Below are 15,472 nucleotides of genomic sequence, written 5' to 3'. Positions count from 1 at the left end.
GCTTGAAAAACCCCAAAAGGAAACTTGAAGACAACCGTAAATAACATCTCCCACTCCCTCTCTGTGTGGGTATCTGACTGTAAGAAGCAGGAGTGATGGAAACTAGCCTTGAATAACACTTAAAGATACAGGTTCTGATTCTAGGCAAGCACTTTCCCACCTTAAGAAGGAATTCAAAACTACCTACAAGTCTAGGTTCAGAGTCCCAAACAAACAAGACTGCACAGATAACAATTATATCCTTGCAGTATTGTATGTACATTATGGAAGTAGCACCAGAGTGATATGTTAGGTGAACCAGGACCACAAATTACAATGCTAACCAAGTTATAAGCCACAATGATGTCCATCAAACCAGCACAAATGAAGAGTAACACACTGGAGCCAACAAAGAAATCCTCACCCAATCAGCAAGGAATATAGAGTTCAGACTCCAAAGATGCCCTAACTATGATGCCTCTAATCATTTATACCAACAATGGACACCTGCAGAGAATAGCAGCCAACATAATGTAAGACGCATGGGAAAGAGAGAAGCAATATATTGCAGCACATGAATCTTTACTCGGAAACTTCTTAGATCTTGTCAAGCTTTTCTGCCTTGACAACTGGGTTGGCTTTAGATATAGCATCCCGAGCAGCAGTTCGGTAATCAAAGGGGCAGTTGTGTTTGTCAGAGTAGCGATGGATGACACAGAAAAGGTTTCCACACCGACAATTGAACCCTGTTAAGCCCACGCGCTTCCTACAGGTGCTGCATCTATTCGGACTCTCTTTCGCCTTCACCTCACCCTCACTTGAGGCTGAAGCACAAGACACCTGTGTTGATATGATCTTAGGCTCTACTGAAGCAACAGGAACATCCACATTACCAGCAACAACAGGCTCCTTCCCATTACTGCTAGTGCTTCCGTTCACAATATTCCCAATGGATGAAGCTGCGAGTTTAGCCTGTTCCTGCTTCCAAACCCAGTCCTTGTGGCACTTGGAACACATATTCATGGTGGCTGCACTTCCGAAGAAGCCACAGTTGTTGACACAAAGAATAGGACCCTCTGGAGCCTGGCATCCTGTCTCCTCGTGCTCCATATTCTCCACTCGCCTGCACCAAAGTCAACACATAATCTCTATCAACAGAATGTAATGAAGAACGTGCCAGCTCCACCCCAGCAAAAACAAGCACAGACAAGATGATGCAGCTAAGGGTGTCCAATCAAGGCCAATTGGACCTCAAAACACTTTATTTTGGCCCATGGTTGTGTTCTATGCGTCTTGGGTCTTGGATTTGTTATTTTTAATTTTTTTATTGTAATTTTTATAAACCATAAGTGGGGTAAAGTTAGAGCACTGGATTAATAGTTAAGTGTTTTGAGTTGGATTAGGATAATTAATAGCCTTTAAGAGTTCTGTTTTGAGTATATTTCCTTAAGTCAGCATAATAGAATGACTAAGAGCCCTTTTATATGTCAGTTTAGGAAATTTAAATTAAAAGCCTATATATATATATGGGAAAATTTGTTGTAACCAAGGTTGGTTTTATCTATAAGGGGTTTTTTACCCCTTGTCTTATTCCCAAAAGTTATTTTACTCATGGGTAAAAATAAGTTTTCAAAATAAGTTGAAAGTGACTTATCGTGATATCATTTTCAAAAGCTGTCATTGTCCGTGTGAAATGATTAGATTACCCCTGCATTAAATAACCTTTAGGAAATGAGACAGGGCGAGAAAGTGGGGTTACAACCTCTTAGTTCATCTACTTAGTGACAACAAGATGCACATGTATATGTATACAATCTTATAAGTTTTGGAGTTGTTGAGCTACGGGATTAATATCCCTGAACTAGGATTCTTCAGTATTGAATTTCTAACCTTGGATCAACTTGATTTTCTGATATTGTTTTCTGTTCATTACTTAGATCACTCGGCCAGTTCTTGATGATAATCTGATCATTGGTTGTGAAGTTATTTAATTATCTCCATTTCTGTTTCCGAGATTCTGTTTTGAGGTACCTTGTTTGATTGAAAAACTCTCAGATATCAGAATCCAACCGTTGGATTAGCTTCTACTTCTGAGAATTTAGAGCACATCTGATCTGATTTTATTAAAGTTTCTCATTACTGAAGTTGTTCCTGTTTTAAGGTTTCCTGCAGAATTGAAACACTGTCAGTACTTTAAATCTGACTCTCAGATTAATTTGATCATTTAGTATGTTATTTTTGTACTTGTGGTTCACATCTATTCACAATTTTGTTCACAGCTGAGTTTCTGATTTCATTCTATTGAGTTTCCTTGAAATCTGCACAGTTAAATCCTTGCACGTGACACGTGATCCTGGTTTTAGAGGTTTTCTGAAACCTACTTGTTAGGCGGGTCTAAACCCCATCACCAAACGCCAACTTGTGTCTACAATAACCAGATAATGCAAAGCCCCCAACAACCACCCCCTCTCCCCCCCCCCCCCCCAAAAAAAACAAAAAAAACAAAAAAAATTCTCAAAATAAGGAGGGGGAAGCCCAGGGTGACGATTGAATGAACATATATTTTCATTTCCACTAAGATCAAAATACCTAAGCAAAACTGACGAGGACATCACTCAAGGATTTAAGACTTATCAGAGGAGACACATACACATGCAGTCGCATGTCACTTCATTGTGGCTAGATAACTAGTCTTATTTATAGTTCTTTTTATTATTTTGTTGTACTTTTATTTGGCGCAAACTATTATCTTATTTTGTTGTTGTGTTGTTATTATGTTGTAGTTATCTGAGTAGTTATTTTAGGAAATAACTGTTTTTATTATTGTGTAATGTTATGGGGCCCTTTGTACTCATTATGGAAAGACAATGAATGAATGAAAGTATTTGAAACTTGTGAGATTACTCTCTTTTTCTGCAGCATGAGTGAATCCAAGGTGGTGTAAAGCCAAAATACAAATCCACTCTTTGAAACTCTCTATATCTACAGCAGACCATCCTGTTCGATTCCCCAAATCCAATTTTGTTTGTTCCATCATATTTCTCCCAACCTCCATTATCATTTCTTAAGAGCCTTCCACTTGTTCTTTCAACTACAAGCGCATACCCAGTACACAAGGCTCCCACCACTGCAGGGTCTGGGGAGAGTCATAATGTACAGCCTTCCATTGTTCTTTCAACTACAGTGCATAAACCCCAAAATGAAAAATCATACATGTTGGATAGAAATGGACTGATTGTGATGAAAAATGTGGTATCCCAAATTCCCTCCTTGGCCAAATCTCGAAGAAACCCAATTTTCCCTTCTTGCCTAGACTCTGGATATTTCTAAAGTTCTTACCAGCTCTTGTATCAGTCCCAATTTTTCCAATTTTTGTCTCAACTTCAGCTCCCAAATACCCTACCAACAAGGAGGCTTTGAAGACACATTCTGTGGAGTTAGTTAGTGATTCAGCACTTATTCACAGTATTCTAACCCATGGGGCAACAAAGGAATGTACTGATCTATCATGTTTGTGACATGAAATAAAATTCTGCACACATGAAATTCTACCATCTCTTTGCATACATGACATGAAATTCTGCACACATGATTTGTTTGCTTCTTTATTTATGGTTGTACTTGTTAAGAATTTCAGCATGTATGCTCAGATATATGAGTGGATACCCTCCCATCTAATGTAGTCCTAGATTGGTAGATAATCCAACTAGGAGCCAATAACCAGGATCTGCTATGAACTGGTAAATCAGGTAGGCCAAAATTGGGATTTTTGGTCAAATTAGGGTTAGGGTTTGATGATAGGGTTAAGCTAAGTTGATATACGGGAGTCTATCAGTGAAGGTTACGTTAAGTTTTAATGGGGAGAAGTGTGCTGAATTGAGTTGGCAGCAAGTTAGAGTTGGGGTTTTGGGCTTTTGAAAAGAGGGAAGTGAGAATCTAGGGTTTAGGCTGGTCTGTTAAGGCTACAACCAGAATCGAGTTTCCCAATGGAAGTGAGGAATATTCGACCCAAGTTTGAGTTGGCCGGTTCTGAGGGTCTGATGCAAAGTTATGGTGGAATCACAGAACTAGAAAGTAGAAGAATAAAAATAGAAACTAGGGGTTTCAGACAAACCAGTCACCAATAAGAGGTCAGACTTGGAATAAAAGAGAAGATGAAGATTGCAGGCTGTGCTCCAAATAAGATCCAATAACTTAAAGATTGAAATAGAAGTTGTAGCAACAGTAGCTTGAAGAACAAGCAGATCGAGCTTCAATGGAGGAAACCCAGAATTCAAACAATGTTGTGGACTGATCCTTCTTCCAACAATGATTGAATGGCTTTCTTGAATGACAGAAACTAAGTATCAGATCTGTGAAAGTATTCTTAAACCTTGCAGAGAATTTCCAGCAACTAGAATGATTCTTCAAGAGATTGGTTGGGGCAGAACTGGGGCTTGTGGAATTCTTCAAGCCTATAAGCAAACTTTGTATACATTCAATCGTAGGCTCAACTGAGCAATTACAAATTTATTTTATAGCCACAATGGCTGCACTGAGCAACTAAAAATCAAACTCCAAATAACAAAGTTAGAACTAGGATTCAAACTAAAACTTGGATTCCCAACTAGGATTCAAAGCTAAATTCCAATTAGGATTACAACTCCAAATAACAGACTAAATAAAAATTAAATAAACTCTAAACCTAATCCTATGATTTAGTGCTGATGTAGGGGAAGAATCCCTACACCTGTGGCTGGTTTTAGACAGCCAATTTACATCACCATCCTTCCTGCCTTTCAGTTAGGATAATTTTCTAGGTTTCCCAGACCTGTCCTACACCAAATTTGGTATCAAAGCATGGTTCCAGCCCTTTGTGTCTCCTTAAAGCTTTTCCTATTTGTCATATGTCAACAAGTAGTGGAGCCCAATACCAACCACACTCCTAAATAGGACCAATGAATTCAAATATTCTAGCTAAACAGTTGGCTAGAATTAATGCCAAGTTGGATGAGTTCTGTAACCTATTTGAGGCCCAAGATACATGTGAGAGCTCTTGAGGCTGCCAGGCAGCCCAAGGGGCATTTGTTTAGGGACACCGAAGTTGAGGAAAAATGACATGCAGCATGACAATATTGAAAGACTGGATGGATCAAAGGAGTGAAGCTCCAAATGATCAACCACGTCAATTTGCACGTAGAGAGCTCTTTAGACAGAATAGGTTTCCCCACCCTTCAAGAGTTCCACATCATCATTATGATGAGGACGAAAAAGAATAGGAAATGATTTTGATGCAAATAAGTCACTAAGAAGGCTTATTTTAGTGGAAATAAGCCTTGGGGTGGGTTATGTATGCAATGGGCCTTTTGATTCTATGTGTTTATTTTGTAATTGGCCAATTTAATAAGCCTAAATATGGATAGAAAATAGGAAAACGGGATTTACTTCATTAGTTTAGTTAGAGTCCCATTTTGAGTCCCTTTTTTTATTCTTTCACTTACGTAGTCCATTTAGGATATTCTTATTAGTCAAGGATTGGGTTAAGCCAGTCCTTTAAGGAAAATTTTATAGGACAGTCATACAACCGGCTATGATGTATGGTATGGAATGTTGGGCAGTTAAGAAGCGTCATATAAATAAACTACGTGTAACAGAGATGAGGAGGTTGGGATGGATGTGAAGCAAAACTAGGAAGGATAAAATAAGGAATGATCATATAAGAGCTGATTTGGGAGCAGCCCCGATTCAAGATAAGCTCTGAGAAAGTCGTTTGAGGTAGCATGGTCATGTTCAACGGAGGCCTTGGGATGCTCCAGTCCGGAGGAGTGACTTGATCCAGATTGAATGTACTAAAAGAACCAGAAAATGACTAATGTAAGACTAGAACCAGAATAAGTCTAATCCCAGCTAGGATCATATTGGAAATCTCCAGTGAACAAGAAAAAGAACGATGGGATCTCAAATTGGTAACTATAAGTGAACAAGAGAAGTAATATATATAATCCCACAAATTAGTAAGCTGTTGAAGCTGCAAATACGGCTGATTAATCTTCTTTAACAGTAGAATGAATCCCCAAATAGAAGAGCACGATCAGAATAGGAAGAAAACAGAGATCGAACAGCCTTTAGGATTTTGGGAAACATTAGATTCTCTTGGATCGATGGTAGGGTTGTTCCTGCTGGTTTGGCTGATGAAGATGGGCCTTGGCAGCAATGATATGATAAATGTAGCTCCAAAATATTGATGAGAATAACTCAGAAGAAAAATCCCAGCAGCTGTAGAACTCTTGAAATCGATTGGGCAGATTTAGGGCTTGAAACCTAAAACTGAAAGAAGGGAATGGATATCTCACCCTAAGCCTCTTACCTATCCTCCCAGGATTTCAACAGTTGCTCAAAACAAATTCTGTATTCATTCAATCATGGGCTCTCAAGAGCTGATTACAATGTTTATATAGCCTAATGGCTGAGAAAAAAATAGAAACTAGAATCTAACTAGGGTTCCCAACAATACAAGGATTCCGAATTCAAAGTACAACTCAAACATAAATAGGAAACTAAATAAAAGTCTAATAATAAAAATAAAACCGAACATCAGCCCATGATTTTTACTCCTGGTGTAGGGTAATCCCTACACCTACAGTGCTGCTGCTGTAGGGGAATCCCTACACCTGCTTCTGTACTATTTGGTATACAGTCTAAATACATCAATGACCTTAGGAGAAGTGGTGAGGAAAGACATGCATAGCTTAGGCCTTGTATCAAGTATGACCTTGAATAGAGCTGATTGGAGGGCAAGGATCCATGTAGCGACCCCATTTAGTTGGGATAAGGCTGAGTAGTTGTTGTTGTTGTTGTTGTATTATATAATAAGGAAAAAGATCCCTGCTTGGTGGTGCCCCCTACGCCCTCTCACAGAGCACCGTGACATCCCTTCCCCTGAGTAAATACCCAAGGATGCTCTCCCATTGTCCCAGATGCTAGTGTAGAGATCAAGCAACCAAGAAGCGATCTCATGCCCTATATAAAAAGGAAAGCTTTTGTTATATATATTATATCATACATTACGAATAATATAATACATAATATATTATTATAGGAAAAAGAACATTGCTTGGTCATGCCCCTACGCCCAGACACAGGGGGTGGCAAAATGACCACCCATGCTGGATGCCTGAGTGCGCCCTCTCATTGGACTTTGCGCTGGTGCAAGGGCCACGCAACCAAGCAGCGTTCTCTTCCCCATTAATATATTATAGAATTTAATAATGGGCGAGGGCTCTCTGAGCAAGCAGGGTACTCTCTACCCTCACATAAACATTGTTCATTCATATATTCAAGGAGAGAAAAAACAATAAAAAATAAAAATAAATGTGAGGTGCACTGTACGCCTTAGGCTCAGAGAGCCTTTCCCCTAATATTATATATATATATATATATATATATATATATATATATTACAAATTATGAATAATATAATACATAATATATTATTATATTTAATATTATATTGTATATATATTATATTATAATTATAATATAATATGGGGAGGAAAATGATTGAAAGGGGAATCCCTTCACCCACCAATTAAAATTATTTACAGATAGGTAGTTACCAAACGGTTTATCATTCTATACTCTATTATATCTAATGATCACCAAATGGTTTTCATTAATGATTTTTTAAAAAATAAGCCATAAAAAAAAACATAAATGATACCAAAGAGAGTCTTAGTCTGTCCATTTTGCCCCATGTATTTGGAGGAAGTAATCCTTCCCATTTCACATCTTAAGATTCCAAACAAAAAAGACCTGCTACAAAGAGTTCTAAGGGCAGTAACGAACCTGTGTGCTATCGTGGTGATGATGCTGGGCATTATGACTATCAGTGCCCTACCTATAATCTCTGCACTAGAACCGATGATAGTGAAGAAGAGTCAGGAACATGCTAAAGAAGAAGGTGTGCATATTCATGAAGAAGGGGTCAATGATGAAGAGGCCCAAGAGTTTGGAGAGATGACAACCCACATGAATGTTGTGAGGTGTATGTTCACTCAACCAAAGATTGAGGATGATTGGCAAAGAACAGATATCTTCCACACTTACAATAAGGGTGGGGATAAAAATTGTAAGGTTATCAGAGGCAATGGGAGTTGTATGAATGTGGTTTTGTTCGATTCCATAACTGAAACAGAAACCTTAGATTCTTGGTAAAGAGATTTTGGCATGCTTAAACGTCTTTTTAGAATTTATTTGAATAGGAAAAGAAAATAAGCTCATGGAGGCCAGTTTCTGACCAATCGATTTGACGATTGTAGATCGGATGATTATGAGTCAAGTGAACGGGTCACAGATCTCCAGAACTACCATCGATCCAACAGAATGGAACGACCAGAAAAAGAAGTGAAGTTAGAAAGTCATATGATAGGTGGTAACTATCTTGTATAGTTCGGGGGTAATCAGCATACTCCGATCCGTGGGGGGAATCTTTGGCTCTATCGAAAATACAGGGAATTGGAGGTAGCATTCCACTGATGTCAAGTCATGGACCGGTTCCTCCAGCTCTTTTTCTATGTGTTGGTGTTCTATATGACCGATATGTACTGAAAGTCTAGTGAATAAGGAGATGCCTTCTTTCGCTGCCTACTCTGCTTTCGTTGCTTATCTTATGCTATCCTCTTAACTTACCATAAGTAGCCAGTCTTCTCCGACTAAAAAGAATACCAAGTTAGGTCAAGAACGCACCTAGGTAGAATAGTCCATTGTATTGGTCAGTCAACTGATAGGCAATCTACCTTAGGGAGGAGACAAAACACTTTCATTTAATGTTTTGATTGAAACTTCAATTCAAAAGCTTTATCTACATATGAACAAGATAACTATGGAAGAGTTGGTGAACATTTTTTCGACTCATAGCTCTAAGATGACTACCATGAATGAGCCAGCTTCAACACCACCTAGACTCAATATCATAGACAGAGTTACACTGACCTCAACATAAAAGGATGCGCCTGGTCTGTCCATTTGTATGCATTGAGCTTAACTCTCAGGCTATCATTTCTCGATTAGGTCTTAAGCCGTAGCCTCACCTGCATCCTTACAAGGATGCTTGGGTAGATCACACCACCATACATGTTAATCATCGTTACCACCTAGACTCAATACCATAGACAGACTTACACTGACCTCAACATAAAAGGATGAGCCTGGTCTGTCCATTTGTATGGATTGGCTTAACTTTCAGGCTATCATTTCTCCATTAGGTCTTAAGCCAGAGCCTCACCCGCATCCTTACAAGGTTGCTTGGGTAGATCACACCACCATACCTTTTAATCATCGTTGCTTAGTTTCTTCACAATTTTCCGAGTATCATGACATTATATGGTGTGATTTCCTACCCATCCATTTTATTAGGAAGATCTTGGTTGTTTAATCTTGACGTAACACATTTCGGTAGAGCAAATTCAATCCCTTCCAACCTAGAGAGATGAAAGCAAGAGGTGGGAAGGTGGACACTACTCGGGCCAGTTAAAAAAAAAGCCTTTGCACATACTAAAGAAGCAACAATTTGAGAGCGAATGCAAATATCAAGAAGTGATGTATTTCCTGGTTTCCAAAGAAGTAAAGAGCACTCCCTAGATGTTCCATTAGAGATCCCGAGAGATGTTACCACTATACTCTCTAAGTTTAGTGATGTCATACCCAAGGAACTACCAAATGAAGTTCCTCTCATGAGGATTATTCAACACGCAATCGACCTCTCTAAGATGGCGCACTTTATACCATGTTCCAAAATATCAGATACTTCACATATAGCCAAAAAAAATTGTTGGGAACAAAGCTACAGTTTTCTTCTGCTTTTCTCTCCATACAGAAGGACAAATTGAAGTGGCCAACCGCAGTCTTTGGGTTTGTTGCATCATCTAGTGTAAGATCATATGTCAAGTTGGGATTCCGTCTTACCAACGGCAGAATTTGTTTATAATAGTTCAGTCAATAGGTCTACTGATAGCAGCGCATTTGAGATAGTCTTAGGCTACCAACCAAGGAAATCTATAGACCTCGCTCCCCTGCCATTAGAAGCTAGACCCTCAAAACTAGTAGTCATTTGTCCATCTTATTCATGAGCTAAATGCAGAAATAAGGAAAAAGATTACCATAACTAATGAATATTACAAGTCTAGTGCAGATGTTCATCGCATGTATCAGGAATTTAATGAGGGAGACATGGTCATGGTGAGAATCTGATCTGAGCTGAGTGGTTTCCAAAGGGTACATGGAAAAAGCTGCATGCAAGAAGTGTTGGTCCCTTTGCATACTTAGCATGAAATTCTGCACATATGATTGTTTGTTTCTTTATTTATGATTGTACTTACTTATTAAGAATTTCTGCATGTATGCTGAGATATATGAGTGGATACCCTTCCCAGCCTTCCTACCTTTCAGATAGGATAATTTAATAGGTTTCCCAAACCTATTCTACACCAAAAACCAATTCAAAAACCGTTCATCCACTTAACTTCTACCATTTGTCGATCAACTAGCTCTCAGCTCGGGCAGAACTAAAACTATATAATAGGACCAACAAACCTCAAAGAATGTCGCTATAAGAAACAACCAGTAAGCATGAAATCATCAACGCAGTCTACATTAATGATTACCAAACTTTGAAATTTTTTGAGCCTCCCAAATAATTTGGCAAAAGCCCAACAAAAAAAATGCAATCATCCAAAGAGTTCCACCGTGTTCTTGCAGACCAGTAATCTGGGATCAATGAATTCTAAACTAAGGCAAGATAACCCAAACATTATACTCCCTAATTCCGTCCCTCAAACGGAGATTTTTTTTTCCCGGAACGGAACAATAATACAGGTATTCAATTCGATTTCCCCATTTATGCACGCATGATGTGAACTTTAAACGCCACCCGTCAGGAAAAAAAAAAACATACTTGGTTAAGAAAATAAACTACGAACGCTCATATCCGATAAAAAATTAAAAAAAAAAAAAAAAAAAAAAGGAAAATCCTGCAAACGGAAAGGCGAAAATAAAACCTTAAACACACAAATATAACGCGAAACTCCTTACCTGTTTGCCGAATATAAAAGCTATTTGTCACAGTTTCCTCGGCCCAAATTGAAATCTCAACCGCAGTAGATTATTCCTGCCTTCATCAGAACAAACTGCAATTCAGTCGAACGAACGAAGCCAACGAAGCCTCTGTCGAATCCGTAAATTGGAAAAGGAATAAAATAAAAATCCAACCAAAAATAATGAATGATATAGAGCAGAACAAAACCCTAACCCTAAGCCACAAGGCGATCGGAAATGAAGCAAAATCCGAAGCAGACGAGCAAGAGACAGATATAAAGGCGCAGAGGAGAAAAAGAGAAAAAATGCCGAGGGGTGGGTGGTGGGTGCGTGGGTGGAAGGAGAGGTAAAGACGTGTCGTGTTATATGCTCTCTTCTCTTTTTTTTTCTTTTTTCTTTTTTTTTTGGAAAATTTCATAGATTCCCTATAAGTTTATCACCCTAAAAAGTATTAAAATATAAACCTCCCCCTTAAGTTAAGCGCAGTTAGCATCTAAAGTTGAAATGTCCATTTTAGCCCCCTTAGTTATTTAAATAAAAACCTCTCATTTCCTCTTCTTCCCTCTTCATTCCATTGGAGAACTCTGATATTGCGATCTTGGGTGACCATCATCACCTATGCCAATTCCAGCTCCGACGACAATCATCTGCGGCTCCATCTCCGGTGACCATCACCTGTGGTCGGAACAGAAACGATTATGTGCCGCTGAGAAGATGGATGAAACCTTCTAAATCCTTACTGATACATCCAATATTCACCGGGCCAATCAGTGGCCGCCACGTGTCACAGGCGACCCGCTCCATAACCAAGGGGAATGAACCAGGGACCAAGCACCTGGGCGCGGCCTCACCTAGGCACGGCCACACACCCAGGCGCGGCCTGCACCCAGGCACAGCATCGTGGGCACAGACGTGAGGTGGGGGCTACTCACCTATGACCCGATCGTATCGCTACAGACTCATGTCACCACCAGGACTCTAGGCCACCGCTTAGAAGTCACGTCACCCAGACGGATTCAAGCACCAAGGACGTTATCACCACACGCGGGTATCTATCCACCAAGGATCTTGATACCACTAGGACACTCCCTCCCGCGGGGAGATGGTCAATCAGGATAGAGCCCCATTACCTAGGGCCTATATCCACTCAACAGCACAATCGCCATCAAACTAGGACTCTCCACACCGCCATACACTACTATAAAAGGCAAGGTACACAACCCCATCAGGGGACATCTAAACTCATATTGAATAATCACTATTCATCTATTTGCTCCAGGAGATCTAACTTTGGCATCGAAGAGCCCTAGGCCCGAACCACACCGGTTCTCTCTGTGACCCCTTGGTCCACTTGCAGGTGACGGCACTCGCAGACCGCTCGACGATTTCTTGACGCAATGATTGGCGCCGCCTGCGTGGAACGACGCTAGCCATTACAGACTACTAGCTCGCTTCCATATTCATTCAATGGCTCGAAGGAAGACTACCACCACCAACAACGGAGCAAGGAATGGATCACCACCCCTAGAGTGCTCTCGCCGCAGAGCCAACGACCAGGACCATGTCCCTCTGGAGGAAGAGATCCCCCTTAATGACCAGTTCGTGGTCGACGAGCCCAACAATGACGAGGCAGACGATGTGGTGGTGGAGGTGATACCTGACCCCAATGCTCCAGCCACTGTGGGTCAGATCAACGACCTGCAACGACAGATCCTCGATGAACAACGACTCTTTCGAGAATACTTGACGCAGCGTGCGATGTCTCACCGTCGAAGGACTTCACCATCAGTAAGGGTGGAATCCGTACCTCGACAAGAGCCGAACCCTAGGAGATCATCTCCCAGGGGCGTGAGATCAGAGAGACTTGCGCAACGGGTAACCCCCACTCCGCAGCAGGGGGAGCCTTCCCAGCATCCCAGGAGAACAAGAGACCTGTCGCCACAGTCAGAACGTGGGAGGACGCCAACACCCAGGGCGAGGGTGTCTAGCCCGCAGAGATCGGTCATGAGGTCTGTGTTCGACGGACGACTTGAAGAAGGTCACATACCACGACGAAGCCGGACCTACAGAGAATAAAGCCCCTCACCTTCACGACAGGGTTCATCACGGCGTGACCATTCACCATCCTGCCAACACTCAAGGCGGGAGGGGACATCCAGGAGAGAGCATGAACGGGGTCGCAGCGAACGTCCGGCCAGGCGTGAGGGACAGACACGGGACGAGGAGCTCGATCAAAGACTCCGTGACCTGGATGAGAAGCTGGAAGGGTTGAAGAAGCAGACCAAAGGCGAGACACATTCCATACCTGGACAACACCCATTCTCGGCAGAGATCATGTCAGCCACACTACCTTCCAGGTTTCAACTACCCACCTTTGAACTCTACAGTGGTACCACTGACCCTAATGACCACATCAACTACTTTAATGGCATGATGACGCTGTATGGTGGGTCAGATGTGGTCTCCTGTCGGGCATTCCCTGCATCCCTCAAGGGAGCAGCCACATCATGGTTCTCCAGGCTACGATCGAGATCTATATGCTCATTCGCAGAGCTATGCGAACAGTTCGTCACTCATTTCCAAAGCAGCATCAAGCAGAAGAAGACCACCGTCAATCTACTGAACGTGGTACAGAACCCTGGGGAATCTCTCAGGGAATACGTTACCAGGTTTACCAAGGAGTCCCTGGAGGTTCGAGACTTGGATGACCAGACACAACATGCAGCCCTAGCAGGAGGTATTAGGGACCTGGACTTGATCAAGGACCTGGCACGTCATGAGACCAGGACTATGAAAGAGCTCCTGGAGCGGTGCAACGAGTTTGCAAATATGGCCGAGGTACTACAAGTTAGAACGAAAATAATCGAGGCCAAGCCACAGAACAACAAGAGGTCAGCACCTGATGACCGCAAAGAGAGTAAGAGGTCGAGGACAGAGCGTCGACAAGAGAAGAGCGACTGCCGCCCCGAGAGAAGTGAGAGGGCAAGCACCCCTAAGTTCACACCACTGAACACCACCAGGTCTCAGATACTCATACAGATCCAGGACCTTGACCTACTCCATTGGCCACGACCCATGCTAGCAGGACCAGAGAAGCGAAACCCTAATAAATATTATCTCTTCCACAAAGAGAATGGACACGACACAAAGGAGTGCTATCAATTGAAGAGAGAGATAGAACAACTAGTAAGAGCAGGAAGCTTGAACAAGTATGTGAAGGGGAGACGTGACAACCGCTCAGGCCAAGGAGATAGAGGTCACGACGGAGACAGAGTGGAATCGAGACAAGAAGAAAGAAGAACAGACGAGAGAGAGACCGCCCGTAAGAGCCGAGAGATGCAATAGAACCTAGTGGCACCAAGGGACCTCCTATCCTCACCATACTTGGAGGACCGGGGCAAGAGTCCACCAGAAAAGCTAAAGCTCATGCCAGGTTAGTGGGAGTGGCAAAGAAGCCAAGCAAGATAGCCAGGACCGAGGCGGTGATCTCCTTCTCGGATGAAGACCTGGAAGGACTAAACTTCCCGCATGAAGATGCCCTGGTAGTACAGGTGGAGGTAGCCAACCGACCTATACACAGGGTACTGATAGACACAGGGGCGTCTATTGACGTACTCTCCTTGGATGCCTATCGACAGTTCGGGTTCGGGGACGACCAGCTCAAACCAGAGCCCACTTATCTCCATGGATTCTCAGGTGCCACCGCCTCCATCAGAGGTACCATAGAGCTACCCGTCACCTTCGGGGTACACCCTCAACAAATAACCATCATGGTGAATTTCATGGTAGTCAAGTCCATGGTATCCTTCAACGGCCTCTTAGGGCGACCATCACTGACAGCCCTTAGAGGAGTCATATCACCACTTCACCTGAAGATGAAGTTCCCCATCGAGAATGGGGTAGGCGAAGTCCGAGGAGATCAGAAGAAAGCAAGGGAGTGCTACGCCACCTTCATGAAAAAGAACAATGGTAACACCCGTGGAATGGCACTCTGCCTAGAGAGCATGGTCGCGACCGGAGAGATGAACTGACAGAGAGAAGGGGAAGGCCAGGAAGACCTCATCCCATGGCCCCTCACGGACGACCCCTCCAAGGTCGTTCAGGTCGGCTCGCTGATAAGCAAGGAACAGAAAGAAGGGCTTGGACACCTCCTCCAAGCGAACATGGATGTCTTCGCATGGTCGACCTCTGACATGCCGGGAATACCACGTTCTATAGCGAAACACCGACTACATGTCGACCCAACCAGGAAGCCCATTCAACAGAAGCGGCGTAACTTCATCCTCGACCGACAAGCAGCAATCAAGGAGGAGGTCGAGAAGTTAAGCCGATCAGGGTTCATCAGAAAGGAGAAGTTCCCAACCTGGCTCGCCAACGTGGTCATGGTACCAAAGCCAGGTGGGAAGTGGAGGATGTGTGTCGA

The 15,472-nt window shown here is 42.3% G+C and overlaps 1 protein-coding gene across 3 annotated transcripts; it reads right to left on the bottom strand.

Moving 5' to 3' along the window:
* Positions 1-220: 220 nt before the first annotated feature.
* Positions 221-11,338, bottom strand: LOC122642592 (zinc finger A20 and AN1 domain-containing stress-associated protein 8-like). 3 transcript variants are annotated; one of them, XM_043836106.1, is made up of 3 exons: positions 11,264-11,338; positions 11,047-11,121; positions 221-1,102 (listed from the first exon to the last, which is right to left on the bottom strand). In XM_043836106.1, exon 3 carries the CDS (start codon positions 1,087-1,089, stop codon positions 577-579), a length of 513 nt encoding a protein of 170 aa, XP_043692041.1. In that variant the 5' UTR covers positions 1,090-1,102; positions 11,047-11,121; positions 11,264-11,338; the 3' UTR covers positions 221-576. The 3 variants fall into 3 exon arrangements, with proteins under 3 accessions (XP_043692041.1, XP_043692042.1, XP_043692040.1); XM_043836107.1 differs by having other exon boundaries at positions 11,047-11,125; positions 11,264-11,333; XM_043836105.1 differs by lacking the exon at positions 11,264-11,338 and having other exon boundaries at positions 11,047-11,233.
* Between the last annotated feature and the right edge of the window lie 4,134 nt (positions 11,339-15,472).

Source organism: Telopea speciosissima, chromosome 10 (assembly GCF_018873765.1).
Source record: "Telopea speciosissima isolate NSW1024214 ecotype Mountain lineage chromosome 10, Tspe_v1, whole genome shotgun sequence".
Lineage (NCBI taxonomy): Eukaryota > Viridiplantae > Streptophyta > Magnoliopsida > Proteales > Proteaceae > Telopea > Telopea speciosissima.
The sequence above is the reverse complement of the archived record's forward strand: the minus strand, read 5'-3'. Positions and strand labels throughout refer to the sequence as shown.